Source organism: Wolffia australiana, chromosome 10, assembly GCF_029677425.1.
Source record: "Wolffia australiana isolate 7733 chromosome 10, ASM2967742v1".
NCBI classification, from domain to species: Eukaryota; Viridiplantae; Streptophyta; class Magnoliopsida; order Alismatales; family Araceae; genus Wolffia; species Wolffia australiana.
Window position 1 is genome coordinate 6,618,529 of NC_135844.1, and position 18,289 is coordinate 6,636,817.

General features: G+C 39.6%; 1 protein-coding gene and 1 long non-coding RNA gene across 5 annotated transcripts; both read right to left on the reverse strand.

The window, feature by feature from the left end:
- Positions 1 to 12,259: 12,259 nt before the first annotated feature.
- LOC144708724 (uncharacterized) lies at positions 12,260 to 13,585 on the reverse strand. Its single transcript, XR_013582846.1, has 2 exons — positions 13,291 to 13,585; positions 12,260 to 12,929 (listed from the first exon to the last, which is right to left on the reverse strand). It is a non-coding gene; the product is annotated as an uncharacterized LOC144708724 (long non-coding RNA).
- A 241-nt stretch (positions 13,586 to 13,826) lies between these two features.
- LOC144708538 (uncharacterized) lies at positions 13,827 to 17,790 on the reverse strand. Of its 4 annotated transcripts, XR_013582805.1 has the most exons (11): positions 17,522 to 17,789; positions 17,250 to 17,419; positions 17,095 to 17,157; positions 16,987 to 17,006; positions 16,860 to 16,904; positions 16,623 to 16,678; positions 16,457 to 16,551; positions 16,303 to 16,391; positions 16,087 to 16,211; positions 15,936 to 16,011; positions 13,827 to 14,335 (listed from the first exon to the last, which is right to left on the reverse strand). XR_013582805.1 is itself a non-coding variant. In XM_078581909.1 (10 exons), exons 1-9 carry the CDS (start codon positions 17,604 to 17,606, stop codon positions 16,100 to 16,102), a joined length of 735 nt encoding a protein of 244 aa, XP_078438035.1. In that variant the 5' UTR covers positions 17,607 to 17,788; the 3' UTR covers positions 15,754 to 16,011; positions 16,087 to 16,099. The 4 variants fall into 4 exon arrangements, 1 of the variants encoding a protein (XP_078438035.1); XR_013582804.1 differs by having other exon boundaries at positions 16,087 to 16,391; positions 17,522 to 17,790; XM_078581909.1 differs by lacking the exon at positions 13,827 to 14,335 and having other exon boundaries at positions 15,754 to 16,011; positions 17,522 to 17,788.
- Positions 17,791 to 18,289: the final 499 nt, after the last annotated feature.

An 18,289-nucleotide genomic window follows, 5' to 3' on the forward strand; every position in this document is an offset into this window, starting at 1 on the left:
ATTTTCCAATTATTTCTCTTACCAGTTTTGACCATAATAAGGTTTTGGAATGAAAAGGCCAAGCTCTTTTCATTCTTAGAACTGTCAAGAACTGATTTAGAGATAATGGATGACTCCCTGACTTCCCATCATCAAATGTGATCGCATGTCTTGCAGTACTACATTAAAAATAGTGATGGTAATTACAAATGCAAACTATTTAAAAGAAGAAATAGAATAGTAACCAGGGATAAGACGTGGAGCACATCAAAGCTATGGAAGCACATAAAAGCATGGCATATCAAGGAATACAATGACTTAAAGCATCCTACTGCTGTAAAACCTGTATCAGATTATTTGATAAAGACTGCAAAGTATTCAAGCAGATCTCCCAAAGAAGCAAAAGTACTTTTGTTGGACCTTGTTGTGAGTGTGGATCTACCATTCTCACTTATTGACCATCCAAAATTTAAGGCTATACAACGTGATGATGCATATATTCCCAACGAAATTGAAGCTGAAAGAGGTACTCAGGCCAATAGAAAAAGTGTCACTCACGATGGGCACTTGGACAACCTTAAACCATGTAGCTATGCTTGGGATCATTGTACATTGAATTGATACAATGTGGATACTTCATGAACGAGTTCTAAGTGTTTACCAATTAATTGGTTCTCAGCAAGGCACCTACTTGGTGGAGGTAGTGCAGAATGTGTTCAAGGACTACAATCTCACAAACAATATATCATCATTAATACTTATTATGTAGTAATTTCATATTTAAAATGTTTTTTCCTTTTTTTCCTAGGTGCTCACTCTCACAGATGACAATGCCAGTAATAATAAAACCATAGTTGAAACTTTAGAAAGATTCATGAATATTTTTTACTCGGAGTTCACTAACCAATATCACACATCATGCATGGCATATGTTCTAAATTTGGCGGTTCAAAGAGGCCTGAAGGAGCTAGGTATTTAAGGTTCTTAACTTATTCTAATGAAAATCCTTCTTTTGAAAAACATTTAGCACATAATTTGACTCACATTACACGGGCAACAAGCTCGCTTTGTGAAGATTTAGACAACCAAAATATCCTCCTCAATAATACTCTGCTTTCATTAAATGAAATTCTACATAGACTTCGAAGACTTATCATTGCAGCTCGAGCTTCACCACAGGGAGTTCACCTTTATCGTACTTTATGCCATGATTTGGGCATGGAAAATGTTCCCTCCACGTGGAACTCTACATATGAAATGATTAAAGCGGTTTACGAGAAGAGAAGTGTGTTAGACACGATGGCCAGTGCTTATCTAAACACAAACAATGTTAGCTATTCAATCATGGCTAAAGAGTGGGATCTCTTGAAATGATTTTCTGATGAACTAGAAGACTTTCATGATGCCACTAACACCCTTTCACAATCACAAACCGTTACAACATCTATTGTTTTGAGGATGAGTCAACTTCTGTTAGATCAATTAGACTATACTATTCATGAGATGGGCGTTACACATCCTGAATTCTAAAGGTCACCAAACAAGGAACGAACAAGGTTACTTAGAATTTCATAAGGTGAATTAAAGGAGAAATTGATAGATTATCAACATCACTTGAAGTTAAGGCATACGTTCCCCGTTGCGACAATGTTAGACCCACGAAAAAAGCATGAGTTTATTCCCGATGATGAAAAATTTTCATCATCCACAGCAGTGTAAAATTGCTCAATAAAGTGTCCAGCTCTTTAACTTCAACCAACCAACAAACTATTGAAGAATAACCACTCGATGCATGCGAATTTCTAAAAATTAATGGTTGCATTGATGGAGCCTGACAAAACAACTACAAGTCCAAGTCAAAGATCCACTAGAGATGAATTAGATAAATACTTGAAAGAGCCTTGCATTGGTCCTCGTGATGACCCCCTCAAATGGTTGTCTGAAGTTGGGTTTGCAAAATATCCAGGGCTTGTAATTGTCACAAAGGAGTTCCTCCCTATTTGTGCTTCGAGTGCTCCATCAGAGTGTCTCTTTACAACAGGAAGAGGGATTGCCACTTTCAAAAGAGGATGGCTCTATACAAAATCTATATCTATATTGATGATTTTAAAATGTCGGCTTATAAAACCAATGAGGAGAACAAAGAGGAACATGGTGAAGTGGGGAAAATTTTAGAGGATGACGATGAAGACTAAAAGTTTTTTTGATCATGTTATGGTATTAATATTATTCAAATTTTATATTGTCTTTTCCAATTCTTTGTTGTTTAATCATGATGTATGTCCATGCTTATTTTAGGTTGTAGCAATAAGGTGGTGCCAAAGCAGTGATATGTTGGAGGTTGTGAGGCGATAAAACTGAACAAAGCTCGGAAGCAACATCTAAATGGTGTCTTTCATTTTCTAAGATGGACATTCTAAATTAACTTGTAATGCCATATTCTTTTAGGAAAAGTTCTTTTGCCAATTTTTCATCTTTGACGTTGATTTTGACTTTAACTAGTCAACATGACTAGACTGAACTAGAACCGAACAAGACCAGACCAGAACCAGACCGATCTTCAGGTAAGGTTTAGATCTATGCCAAAAAACCGGATACGATTGAGACCATCAAACCCTACTCCCACATTAGTTATCCCTTCCATATTGACAGACCCATGAAGATCACTCCCATGGAGTTCTAGAAGACATAGCTGCCACTAAGTTCAAATATTAAAAACTATGGATCTTCTCACAACCAGATGACAAGCACAAACATAACATTTGGTTAGACTGACAACAACATAGGTGGGAACGATGATCGTGGTCAAAGACCAATGACATACGCATATGATATGGACGATGTCGTGGACGTCGGTGACTGCGTCCTTGGACAACGTGGACAGTGACCATATGCCTACAATGTGAACCCCGGCGCCCGTTTGTCTAGGAGGAGAACCCCAGTGATAAGTTGAAATTTAGGTGGATAACCTAGTCGATGTGTAGTTACGAAACTAATGTGATAAAATTTATAATTAAACCTAATTCACTTATTACTGATGTTAATTGGTGAGCAAGAGTCGAACCACAGAGAAGGCTTCACGATTAAGATTGATATTTAGAACAAAGTAATGACTAAGGGAGTAGTTAAGATGAGATAACGTGGAAATAAGAGATACTAAATACATATTGTGATTTAATTAAATTTCTTTCTATATATAAATTCTTAATTTACTCATAAGAATTATGGATTTACAACACAATTTATGATAGTATTAGAATCCTAGAGTAAAGATAGGATGATAGGAATTAATGGGTGTGATGAAGAAACCCTAATTAGGGGTTTCCTATGAAAACCCTAATTAGGAATAGGTGGTATAAGCTATTAATCCCTACTCATAGGGTTAAATAACATATAATAGAAATTAGAAAGACAGGTGAACGTGGAATGGATGGATGAAATGAAATAAAGTGGACTGAAATCTTTAATAAAATATTTTAGGGCTTACCTCCTTTGGTGATGCTCCCAAACACTAATCTCTCTTCATGAGCCCATATCTTGCCCCTGGTGTCTTGCCGTTTGCAGCAGACACGAAGGTAGATCAACAGAGGGAAGGAGTTCACTTCACGAAGAAGATAAAACACCTAAAATAGAACTCAAAAACCCTTGTTTCACAAGATCTCCAAAATGGAGAAAAGTGGAAAGAGTAAAACTTATTTTTGGACTTTTGCACCTCTATTTATAGGGGCCTCTAGTCCATTGGAAGAGTGAGAAGAGAGAAAACTGCCAAAAAAATTTCAGCCACAAACTCCTCTAGAATGAGAAATTATGGCCCTTTGAAAATGCCTCCATACAAATTAATATTTTAATTTGTATGCCTCCACTAATCAGATCGATCCTCAGCCATCGGATTGTCCAATCGGTGTACCAAGGCATTGGTTCTTCCTCTTCAAATGTGGATTCGATTATGGACGACGGATCTACTTCTCTTATGATCGGATTGATCGTGGACCGTCCGATCGGTTTGCACGGGCGTCGAATCTTCCTCTTTAAATGTGGGTTCGATTCTGGCCATCGGATCCGCCCTGCTTAGAGCAGGCTGGCTTTGGACCGTCCGATCGGTGTACCTGCTTAATACACCTGCCTCGTGCTCCGCTAACTGATAGAAATATATGTGGCTGGCAAGCCAATCACACATTCCACATCTCGTTAAATTATAGTGCACTTTGGCTATAAAGAACATGTTCATTAATAGAACATATTCATTATAGTGCACGTGTGATGTGTATAATGAAGTCCATGAATACATGATCAGACTTAGTGAGTTATGATGAGATTGTAATACGGAGATCACTAGTCTTTAAGCATGTGTTCTAAACATTCCTATTTAAAGGATACGCGAGAAGGACATCGAAGTATCCGGATAGAATAGCACTATCTAGCCTCACTCATATGATGAGAATGGCCGGTCCCGTAGCCATTAGTGTGGCGACACTAAGGATAGATAGTGGGTGCTCTTTAGTGGAAAGAGTTCACTGAATTGATCCTTACGAATCCCTGAATGGTATTATACCGAACTGTCAATCAGGTTGATTCACGTCACGGTTGTGTAAGTGGTCCTTAGACCTGAGACACCAAAGACGTCTTGTGGACGGATGGTTGCACTTTGGCTATGGCCAACGAGTCTCTAATCATGGGATTCTAAACGGTCTTAGTTCGGGTGCATCAAGAAGTACACGAAGGCGATTGAGTGGTCAAGATGGGATCGTCCACCCTCGGTATAAGAGGTGACAGCTCAAGGAAGATGATGCAATGAAGTCCTTGGCCAAGGCAGTGAAATATCGGAGAAGAGTTCTCCGATGATTTCCGAATGCATCAGTACTAACTCGAATGACCGATTAGGGTTTGACAGTTGACAATACCCTAAGTCGTCCAAGGAGCGTCAAGTGGATGAGAGATTATACATACACGGTAACCGATGATGAACAGGTTCCATGAGTGAGTCGATACACACTCCTTTGTATCTTTTAGGACACGAGGTGTAGCTTGGCACCCCACGTGTCGGAGTCTCGACCTATCGATTGGGTTAAATCGATCCGACATTAATTAATCTATATGATGATATAGTTAATTAATTTGGAAGGCCAATAAAGGTTATTGGGCCACTGGAGTTGTTAACTAGACTGATACATGGGCCTAGAGGGTCACACGCAAATGGCCTTTTGGACGTTGGAAGATATACTTAAGTTTTGGGGGTTTTATGAAAAGTACCCACTTAGTATAAATAGGGGAAGGCCCTGAACGAAATTCACCCAGGCCAGAATTGTTCAGGGGCCTTTCCCCTTCTTCTCCACTCTTCCCACACCCCCTCTCCATCCCTGATGTGATCGGGACGACGTAACGACGCCAACGGAGAAAGAACGAGGCTCGTCAGTGAGAAGGAGGAGATCCGACGTGTCAAGGACCGCGTGGATACGTCGAGAGGCTGCACACTTGAGCAGCTCGACTCGTCTCGCTCCGGGATCGAAGAAATCACGAATGAGATTCGTGCAAAGGTACCTCGTTTAATGGTTTTCGTTGATGCCGTTCGATTCGCAAAAGACTTCCGCTGCGCATCGTTTTGTATTGTTCATCCAGATCTAGGCCACTAGAACCCAACACTAACTTGCTTCTACCTCTGCCTCATCAATGCCACTCGTGCTCCCTGTTTACATACATGGCATGTCATGTAAACTCCGCTTGTTGCGTCAGCCAAGTGGTCAATGGACCCCATTTTTTTCGCAAATCTGATATTTCAAAGCTTAGAAAATATTCAATAAATTCCAGAAAATTTCAAAATTAAATATTTTTTGATCTACAACTCTGTTTTACCCGAAACTTTCACAAAATTAATTAATTTTAAATCTATTTTTCGTTAAAATCATAAAATATTAAAATATCATCATTTTAATGTATAAAATGGGTATTTAGTATTTTTTTTCTCTTTTAGTTAAAGATTATTAAAAATGGATAAATCAACTAAATTATGCTCTAAAATGCATGGAATAAGCATGATTTTCACGATTATTTGTATGTTATCACACGGCGATGGGGACCAAACCTCCAACAAGGGGGATGACCAGCGTCAACGACTGAGACGGTGACCGCGGACGACGGGGATTGCGATTGTACATGATGGGGATGACAACCTCCAACAAGGGGGACGACCGCTCTTGTTGACAGCGATGATGACCACAAACGACAGGAACGCCAACCGTCAACAACAGTGACGATGACCACAGACCACAGCCCACGAGGGGTTGGCGACCATTGACGACGGGGGAAATGAAGGTTTACGATGGGGATGACAACTATGGATGCGGAGGAGGATCATCGTCCATAGTGGTATGAGGACCATGGATATCCGGAAAAATGACCATAGACGATGAGAATGGGAACAATGAATGATGGGCATGAAGGCAATGGAGGACAACAGGGACGATGACCTACCACAACGAGAGGATGGCTGCAGACATAATTGACAGGCACCATGGACGAAGGCAATGATGACCGTCCATGAGGGGGACGACCACAGTCAATAAGGGGGACAAAAACCGTAAACGAACGTGATGGCAATTATTATTACAGGACACCATGATTCTCGTTGATGAAATGGACAATGACCTTCATCGATTTAGACAAGAGCATCGTGGACAGGGGCGATGCCGCGTTTACCAGAAAAGGGACCATCCTACGCGGGCCAGTAACTCTCTGTATCATTCCCTGTCACGTCAAACTGGTTCTTTCTCCCTCGCAAATTTGATTTTCTTTCTCTTTTTGTGTCTTTTGCACTCTGTTTTATTGTGTCACAATCTCTCTCTTGCTCTCCCTTTTTCTCTTTCACAAACCATATCTCTCTCTCCCTCCCTTCCTCCCTCCCTCCCTCTCTCGCCCTCGCCTTCAATCCATCTATAAATCTGTTGATTGACCAATATATCAATGTCTTGTTCTATCTATCTATGTCTCTCTATCCATTAATTTATATATATACTCACTCTTTCCATTCACCTATCCATCTATCTATAACTATATCTGTCTATCTGTGTAGCTCTCCCTATTTTTTACTTTCTTACCCTATTTTCATCTATTTACCTATCTACTTCTCAATATATATATGTTCTTCAGTTGTCGCGGGAAAGCAGAAGTAAAAAAGAACTTAACACTTCACACATTCTTACTCGTGAATAGGGTGTTCTATGATTTCTATATTCTATATTTTTTAGAGTATGAACAAGCAACAAGGAGAAGGAGCTTACACATTTACGGGCTGTGTACGGAGTGATAGGACTCTCTGTACTCTCCACTTCTCTCCATCTCTCTATCTGGGAAGGCCATCGCCGCTTGCTAGCACAAAAAAGAGTGGAGTCAAGGTGGAAAATGGTACACCGCCAAGAAGAGGTAAGCTCGTAGACATCCTCGAGAAACATCCTCCTAGTACATTTGTGCTATTGACCAGTAAAAATCTCTGACAATCCCATGGCTCTCAATAATGCCGTAAACAATCACCTTCCATCTGCCAGCACGTTGCCATCGGGCACCAACCACAAAGTCGTCTCTAGTGCCACCAATCCATCCTTATTCTACTAGAACACAATGCCATAGTAGAGCTTCTTCAGGCACCGCCTTTGCTGGTCATCTAACCCTTCGAAAATAACAATAGGATGTCTTTCTTATTTCTTCTTCCTTCTTACCTCTACTATGTCTGCAAAATCTTCAGCCTGTAGTGTCTCGTGAAGCTGCAGTGTGTACAGATCTGCCATGAATGTAAAGAAAACCTAGACTGCCAACTTCCACCCGAGGCTCTATTAAACACTTCCCGATGGGTTAATACTCCTTTTCGAGGGAAAGAAAGAGATAAGGGAGAGACACAGAGAGAGAGGGAGAGAGAGAGAGAGAGAGAGAGAGAGAGAGAGAGAGTCAGTGAGATTAATAGGAGGAGAAAATATAGAAAGATAAGAGTATGCCGAAGGAAAAGAAAGATAAGAAGACATGGTGGGTGGAGAGAGAGAGCCTGCAACAAAAAAGGAAACAAAGGAAGAGATTGTGGGGAGAGAGGGAAAGCAAGAGTGTGGGGACAAGATAGGAAGAGACGGTTTAGATAGAGACAAAGACTCTGTGAAAGAGGAGGAAGATAAGTAGGGATGGCTCAGAAAGAGGGTCTGCAAGAAAAATAGAGAGACGCACACAGAAGGAGGAGATGCTGAGAGAGAGAGAGTCCACAAGAGAAGGAGAAACACAGGAAAAGACAGATGAGAGATAGAGGTAGAGAGTGTGCAAGAGAACAAGAAGAAGAAAGAAAGTAAGAGATGGCAGAGAGAGAAGTAGAGGGTGTGCGAGAGAAGGAGAAAGAAGGGAAGAGATGGTGGAGAGGGAGAGAGAGAGAGATCGAGCCCGTACTAGAAAACAAAAGAGACAAAGAGATGGTTGAGCAAGAGAGAGAGTCTACGGGAGAAATTCAAAAAGAAGAACAGAAAGAAAGAGAGAGAGAGAGAGAGAGAGAGAGAGAGGGAGAGCAACCCTATGGGGGAAAGTGGAAGGGAGGAAGAGAAAGAGTGTGTGGTAGTATGTGGGAGAAAATAAGATAGAGGAATAGAAAGAGATAGTATGCGGAAATCAGTGGGAAAAACTGATAGAGAGGAAGAGAGCGCAAGAGAGAAGCAAAGAGTGTGTGTGTGTTTGTTGAGTGAAGTGCCAAGATGCTATGGGAAAATCCAGAATATAACACCTTGGATACGATCAATAAGACAGAGTATAGGTAGATAAGAAACCTCCATATGTCATAGGGGTGACGGCAATGTCCAAGGCACTTGGTGCAGGACACAAGCTGCAATAGAGGAGCTCCACCTTGAACTCCAAAGACAATAGAGTAGCCGCCAAGGCGTAATGAAGACAAGAAACAAGAGAGAGAGAGAGAGAGAGAGAGAGAGTAGAAGAGAGGAAGAGACAATAATAATGAAAAAGAAAACACCCTTGACGGCTGTGAAAACATATTAGGGTTGAAGGGGGGGTGAAGACCCCTTTAAATAAGAGGAAATAAGCCCCAAATGGGTCCATTCCTCACAAAAAAGCAAGAGAGTGGGGGCGCTTAAATTTCTATGTCCCCCCCCCTCTTAGAAGGGGGCCTTTACCAATCAAGCCCCCATGTCCCACATTCTTGCGATGGGGGGCTGACAAATCCCCAACAAACTCTACCTTCGCAAACACCACAGTCACTCTAGGTGTTCTTGTCGCTTCCCCATGTTATAGGTGCTCCACCTCCATCAAGGTAACAGCAATGCACACCAAGTTAAAACAATGTTTGAACTTCTCTATCGTGACGACCTTTGTCAACATATTAGTGGCATTCTCCTCCTTGTGCAACTTATGAAGAATGATCTCCTCAAAATTCAACAACTCCCAAATTTCATGATACTGAATGTCAATGCACTTTGTCCGCATGATAAACCTGATTCTTTGCGAAGAAAATAGCACTAATGTTGTCGCATACCAAAGGAAATCTGCCTTGAGAAGTATCGAGTTCTTTTAACAAACCCTTCAACCACGAGGCCTCCTTAACATCTTTTGTTGCCACCATGTACTCCGCTTCAATAGTAGACAATGCAGCAGTCGGCTGAAGTGTCAACTTCTAGCACATAGGTCCATTGGCGAGCCTAAATACATATCCAGTGTGGATCTTTGATTATCAAAGTCACCTGTGAAATCAGCATCAACATAACCACATACTAAAAAGTGAACTCCCTTTGGGAAAGAGAAGTCCCACATCAATCGCGCGCATCAAAGAGAAGTCCCACACCATGCGTCCAATGCTCCTTCCCCCAATTGCTCATAAACTAGCTCACTAGTCCAACTCTGTGGGTGACATCCGGTCTTGTACAGACCATAGCATACATGAGAGAACCAATGGCACTAGCATAGTGAATTGACTTCATTTTAATGATGTCTTCGACAGCTTTAGGTCTTTGAGCAATGTACAACCTGAAATAGTTCGCTAGAGGAATATTCACCGCTTTAGCATTACGCATGCCAAATAGCTCAATAATCTTTTCAAGATAACTCCTCTGAGTCAACCGTAGATGACCCTTCACACGGTCTCTATAAATCTCCATCCCAAGGATCTTCTTCACAACTCCAGGATCCTTCTTTTTAAATTCCTTGTTCAACGATGCCTTCAACCGTGCAATCTCATGTAAATTCTCTAAATCAATGAGCATATCATCTGCATAAATCATCAAATATATAGGAGAACCATCATCACACATCCTCATCTAGATGTGACGATCAAACTCATACCTACAATAGCCAATACACATCATGTATGAGTCAAACTTCTTGTACTACTACCTCAAAGATTACGTCAGCGCATATAATGACTTCCTCAACCTGCACACAAGGTTTTTTGACCTCTGTACACCAAAGCCTTCAGGTTTGTGCATATAGATTACTTCCTCCAAATCACAATGAAGGAATGCCTTTTTCACATCCAACTACTCCAACTCCATGTGCTCATGCGCAACAATGGCTAAAACCATACAAGTAGATGTGTTTCACAAAAGGTGACAAGATTTTATTATAATCAACTCCATGTTTTTTAGCAAAGCCCTTTGCGACAAGTCATGCTTTGATTGATGGCTACTTTTTATCGTAAAGTGCCCTTCTTCTTAAATACACACTTGCATCTGATAGCTCACTTCCCAACTAGAAGCTCCACCAACTCCCATGTTTGATTTCTTGTCCAAGGATGTGCGCTCCTTAGATATCGCCTATAGCCGCCTGGGTAATTTAAGAAGTGAGCTCCACCAACTTAATGTTCTCTGGGTAATTTAGTGCTTCCTTGAAAGATGTTATTTCGACGTCTTTCAAGGAAACAAAGAAACATTTGCATAATCATCAAGACACATAGGCGGCCTCGTCTCACGCCTCACCTGCCTAACTTCAATGCTATCAGAATTCTTTACAACCTCCTTAGCCGATACTCCACTGTCAACCAAATTGGATGGAATCTGCACATTCTCCACCTCCACCCAAGTCCTATCTTGCACATTTCCGCCACTAGAATTCTGACCTCCCTGCTTAATAGAAGGCTTCACCATGCGATTTTCACCAAAAAACTCATCCCTACTGAACACAAGATTATGTGCTTCTAGATCCCAAAGCCAATAGCCCTTCACTCCATCGTTATACCCTAAGAAGATGCACTTCTTAGACTTTAGATCAAGCTTATATCTTTCATCAACAAGATTAAGGACATAACTTGGACATCCAAATACATACAACATGGAATAGTCCATAGATTTTTAAGTCCATACCTCTTCAGCCACCTTCTCGTCAATAGTAGAATTTGGTAACTTATTAACCAAATGTGACGTCATCTAAATGGCCTCTGCCTAGGAATCATATGGAAAATATTACGGATACTAAGAATAATAAAGAATTAAGATATTAGATATTATATTTAATAATTATAGTAATGTGGTTAGTGAAAAGATAGATAAGTATTTAATGAGAGTAAGTAGTTTAATAAGAATAAGGAACAACAATAAGAAGAAGAAGAACAAGCTAGATAGACAGGGAATGAATTAACTAATTGTGTAACTAAATAAGTGGTTAGATAAGTATGAAGAGTTATTAAGAAAGGGAAAAAGGGGTGTTAATAGTAATTAATCAGTACTTATATTAATATAAGGTCGCCTAGAGTGGCAGAAGACAGCTTATAGAGATTAATTGTTCATTATATTTAATATGTTTTAATAATTTATTAAGCTATATTTTATAATCGATTCTGAAGTAAAAGGTGATTCAGTCGAACACCTTGAAGGTGTTCGACCTAATTCCGAAGAGGAGGGTAGAAATAAGATAGCTATATAGTTTACTTAGATATTATATGATTTTTGTGTAGTTTATATACATTTATTTAGGCTAGAAAATGAAGATAACAGGATACTTCTGTTGAATACATGTGAGGTGTTTGACAGAATACTCGATAGAAATCGATTAGGTGTTATATATATATATATATATATATATATATATATATATATATATATATATGATTTTATAATAGGAAATCAAATTAAGAAGGGTAGTTTTGTCGAACGCTCGTGAAGTGTTCAATAGAATTCCCGTAACAAGTCGGGTAAGAGGGATGTATTTTTATTTTTACTTTTTATAAGGTTAAGAGGGGTAGAACTTATATAAATCGAGATATATTCATTGAACACGTGAGGTGTTCGATGAAATGTCCAAGAGAAATCACAGTGCCAAATTTCAAAGAAAACTAGATTTCTATCTAGATTCAACTAAAAATTAATCGTCGATATGGAATGAAAATATACAAATCAAACACAGATATTCATAAAGAAACTTGAATCACTCTGACTCAAAGGCGAGGGTGGCAGCTGCCGATCGCCACCGCCGAGCTTTGATTTAGGATTTCCCTCGTTCTTCTCCTCTGTTCGGGTCCGGGGGAAATGCTCTGACATCCCCCCTTGCCGCCCTAAGCTTCTAGAGCAGTCAGGAGGTTCTCACGCCCTTGCTCTTGCTCTCGCCTTCGCCAGATGGGATCCCTACCGCCGTGAAAGCTTATGGTCAAGATAATGAATTGGAGGCCTTCGGGCCCCCAAGAGGGTCCTCCCACGCCGTCCGATAGAGGAGGGCTCTAGGGGTCCTCCTTGACTGTTGGATCACCTAGCAGTCCCCCCGCGAGTCACAAATGGCCTCCGGCCAGTGGCATTGACGGCCAAGGGCATGGATGGATGGAACTGTCCCCTGGCCGTCCGGTCCTCCTTATAAATGTCCAACAACTGTGATTAACTCGCAGTAGTGGACCCTTCTTATGGTGCACCCCAGTCGTCGCTATGTCAGTGGCCCATCAGCTTCTCCGTCAGCAACGTTTCTTTTGATTTACATGTCGATGGTCCATCGATCCGCATCACCTGCCACAGACCAATTAGGGACCTGGAAAATAATAAAGTAAGTAAAATAAAAACAGATAATATCTCACTGTCCGATCTTCTTAAAGAAGATCAGACGGGTAAGATCATATCCGTCTTTAAAGATATCGCGAAAAGACATGGGCTTCGGGCTGATTTGGCTTGAAGCCCCGTCTCACTTTGTTCTTGTTTTATTCAGATCGCGGCCCGTTGGGCCCCGATCTGTTTGTTGCTCAATGGTGGCCCGAACCGTTGAGGTAGTAAAAAACATAGTGGGATTCTAAATCCCATACCTAAAACTTCTAAGAAATACGACACTATATAAATGCCAACAACTCTATCTTGATGAACTAAAATGCCATACCTTCTGGTACAATGGGCCTCTGTTCACCTCATGCAGCCTGCTTGGCCTGTCGAGCGCGCTACCCCTTGTCGGCCATGGGCGGGCTTGAGTACCCTATGCGCTCACCTGTTGTGGCTTGCTTGGGCGCACCAGGCAGCTCCTTAGCTGGCCCAATACCTATTTTTATTTTTCTAGTCTTCTTTTTCACTATATTTATAAATATGCATTTTATTTTTTTCTTTTTTATTTTATTTTTTTCTCCAACTTCTACATCGACTTCACCCCTGCAATTGCATAGATAACATACTAAACAGAACATTAGAGATGCAAAATTCTTGAGTATGTAGAATATGCAAAAAATGACATAAAATGCATTATTTCACTACTTTCTCTATTTAGTGCATGTAATGCAAGATCTTGTGAAATTGAAGATAATACACATGAAATGATAAAAAAATGACTTTAAAATATGTATAATTGCATGACACATTTTGGGTCTATCAGTCCCCATAGAAACCACTCCTAAAGCACTCGAATAAGAGTGAAACCAGTTAGCATGAAGACAGAAATTATATGAGCAACCAGAATTAAGAATCCAAAAGTCTAATAATTCATTAGTAATGACCAAGGAAGAGTAGGCGTCAATATTCTCCTCAACCCTCATGACATTAGCAGTGCTCGTCTCACCAACAAGCGTCTCCCCATTCTTGAACTTCGGATAGTCTCTCATCAGATGTCCTTTAATATGACACTTTTGACATGTCACAGTCTTCAACCAATTGGTCCTCGATTTGGACCAATGGTTTTTCTCTTCCGACTTCCCCTTCTCCTTCTAACTTCCACGTTCATGCCTGTTTCTTCATCTAGAGTACCTCGCCATGAGTATCTTCAGCTTCTTTCTTCCCCTAATAATACTTCATCAACGTTGTGATAACCTCCTTAAGAACTAGTGCTTTTCTTCCATACAACAAGATCATCACGAGGTGATCGTACAACTTGAGAAGAGAAATAAGCAGAAATATAACTTTGTTCTCATCAGAGAACGCCTCCACTATCTTCATCAAATCTGTAATCAATGGAGTAAAATAACCAATATGAACAGATAAATCAGCACATTCAGCCATTTGTAGCCTGAATAATCTTCTCTTAAATGCCCACTTGTTCACCACCAACTTTGATACAAAGTGCTTTGCCAACTTGTTCTAAATCTCTACGGGATCCTTATCACCAAGAATAGGATAGAGAGCACTATTGAATAAACATGACTGAATGGTGGTCGCAAGCTGAAACTTGTACCAATAAATATAACAACTTTAGTATTCTGATATCAATCTATCATTATATTATATCTTTAAACTTAAAATTTGTGAGTCCACAATTTTTAAAGGTCATCTTATTTCTCAAATTCTTATTTATGATTTTATCATCTTATGTATTTTTTTATATGCTATAATATCAAATAATTCAAAATTTCTTTCAAGTTTGATATCTTTCAAATGTGGGCAACCGGTATCCGTTTCAAATTTTTGATTTCAAGTGTGACATCAAGTGATAAACAAGATTTATTCTTTCTTAAAAGTATTATGAAAAAAAGTTGTTTAGGATATACAATCACTAGGTATAAAACATTTTAGAATAATATCATTATAAAACATTTTGGAATATTCATAAAAATATTTTATTTTGAGAATACATATGGTGTTTTTATTTAACCATAAAACTCACATTGTTTTCAGATATATTCAATTATTCATCTGATTTATTGATTTCATTCTTCAAGTTTTGATACACTGATATAAATTCAGTGAATTGCGAAAACATATCATAAAAGGTTCAGGCAAAAAATTAGGCCCTTTTGAATATAATATTATTAAATGATAAGAGATATGTTTTAAAATTCTGAGATCAAGTATTTTAAAAAATTGAGTAGAGACAAGATTGTAACTCTTTATGGTGAAGTTTAAACTAAAGGTTTGGAAAAAGTGGGCATAATAATTCATATTTTTTAGTATTTAACATTTAAATATTATTTTTATTTAAAAGAAGATCTTTTAAGACCACAACCAAAAGTTGAATGGAAATCTGTGTTCAACGGCAAAATCTACCAATACATGGGGGACTTCAAAATTGTGAATTGGTTTAAAATTGAGCTTTTTTGAATATTAGAATGATAAAAGGATTCAACATTAAGTTAAGGAAACACAGTTGGATTTGAGGAATTATATTTGGATAAACAATAATTAGACGAAATGTTTGGAAATTGACTTGTGGAATGTTTAAAACTGTTTCAGGTCATTCGTAGAACGAAACTTAAAATAATGGATTGATGAAGAAGACATCAATGTTAGACATTTCCTGATGCTCTTGATACCTTGAATTAAGATTAACCCTATGGAGACACATTTGAGGGATATACTCATCGAGATACCTTTATCAAAATGCCGAAGATATACTCATTGATGGCTAAACTATAATAAAAAGTGCTTACCAAAAACCTATATATTCAGATAGGCATAGACATTAACCCTTTCAAGAGAATCATGACTACCCTCATGAAGATCTTACGGTTTTGAATCATTTTAGATCATTCTAACCCACCCGGACATCTTAATACTCTCTCTCTATCTATTTCTCTCTCTTCCCACTTATTGCAAGAGAGACGGTACCTTTATCTGAAGTTCACAATTTGCCTTGGACTGCACGTGACTGGAAAGTGCCTCCAAACAGGGTCCGAGGAATTTTCTGAAACAAAAACAAACAGCCAAATAAAAAATAGAAAATAAAAAATTACCCCCGAGATAGGTTTAATCCGCCTACCTAGCAACTTTGGTCAACGGGCATCCCAAAACCCTACATTGTTGACTTTACAGCTAGGGCACGTGAACCTCCTCTGGATCTCTCCCCCAAGAGCCGCGTATACCTGTTCCGATTCTGCGGTCTGCCTGTCTCTCGCTAAGGAGGGCGAAAGGGTAAATTCCATCAAGTGATATAGGTTTTATTTGTATGAAATTTAATAAAAATAAGGGAGGATATCTAGAGAGATCCTTCATTTTTGTTGTTTCTTCGATGATGAATTCACAGAGGACTGCTCTCTTCTCCAGTTCGGTAAGAGTTTTATTAGCCTGTAGAATGGGGCACAACTGCTGATTCTAGGATTCATAACTGGGGGAAATTTTAAGTAAGTTACCTCTGCGTTGGCATATAGTTGTTCTTGGTATTTTTCTTCGAGAGCACGCAACTGAGATTTAACATTCTCCGCCAGCTCATTCTTTCTCGGGTTTCCTGAATTGAAGTTAGGTACGCAATGAATTTTCTTTTTGCCAAGGCTGAAAAAGGTGATGATGTCGTCTTACCTTCGTAAACGTGATTGTTTTTCTTGGGAGGGAGCAACTCCAACTCTCGAAAATTCCTGAATGATGAAAAGTTCAATCGTTCTTGATTCATCCGACATTGAAGTAAATTAAGTTCGTCCATCGAACAAATTAAAACAAACTCGGTCTTTGAAAAACAGAGTCCGCACCATTAAATTACGCCATTGAGTGAGAAACCGAAAGATGAATACTTTTCAATGGAATAGTTTCTGGGATTACCTTATCTTCTTATTTAGTTCAGACATTTCCATGAAGAATTTGTCCCTGAGTAAGCAAAAAAAAATTATCCACTGTCAATCAAACATGATAAATAAAAAAATGAACATGTAGGTGTTTGCATACTAACCTGAGAGTTTCTTCCTCGTTCTTTTTCACCAAATGGCATCAAATGAGGTAAGATGATGAGGATTAAATGATTTTCAGAGAACAAATGAGAATCCGGACAAAAGTTAACCTTGAGGCAGGAGAAATCAGAAGAAACTTTCGACACTTGCTCCTGCAGAAGATGCGTTCTCGCCTGCAAACAGCGAGATTGCATATAGGAAATAAATTATTACCAAAAAGCGGTTGCGAAATTATCAATTTTAAGCGTAGGATTGGACAGTAAACCTCCAGCGCATGAACAGATGCATCGGCCATAGAAAGCTCGACCTCCGAACCCCGAAGAATATTTTCGGCGGCCTCCCTGGACTGCTTGGCCGCAGCGAGCCTGTCATTCGCCGCCTCTAACCGATCCTTGATATCATTCAACTGCTTCTTCAGTTCCGAGATCCTCTTCTCTGCGATCAAACAAAGCAACATCAAACCAGAATTAGCATAAACTTTAACCTATATAATTGCAATGATCGACCAGAAATTGCACAAATATGCTCAAATTTCACCTCCCTGAGATTGCTTCGATGCAAAGTCTCTAATGAGATCGATGAGCAGACGCTGCGCGTCCCGTTCCTTGATCTCGGCCGCCATCGTCGAAGATCTCGCCCCTTTCGCAGTCTCCGATTCGAATTCAAATGAACAGAAATGCGCGCCAAAAAATATTTAAGTCTCTGCATTATTCTTCATAACCCCTTAATATAAATATAATGTCTTTTTCAACCATCAAATAAAGGTATTTATTTACTAGAGGCCACCACAACCGAGTCACCCGTTCTGTCCTAACCGTCATCCATTCCGTTCTCACCGTCATCCGTCATATGTCTAGACCTCATGACAATGGAACAAAATCCTTCATGCCTAATGTTATATTCTGTTATGTCATAATGTAGAGGTGATTTGGTCAAGGTTTAAAATGTCATTCATTTGTTCTGTCTAGACTATCGACGAAACATTGTTACTTTCCGTTGGGCCTGGTCTAGTCCGTTGATAAGGATGACGAATGTCAGTTACAGACTGATGAGACTTAACTGATGTCAGTTGAGTTACTCGTCCACATTTCTTCATCGTCACCATTTCATCGTTTTCGAAGAAATGTGGATGAGTGACTCAACTGATACTCTCTCCCACTAGCTTTCTGGCTTATCTTAATCTCTCGCTCTTCACTCCACCCGCGCCCTCCCGATTTTCTGCCTTTTCAAACAGATGACTGATGACAAATGACGGAAATGACTGAGTCCATTAATCCAAAGACGGGTTCCGTGGATATAGTGCAG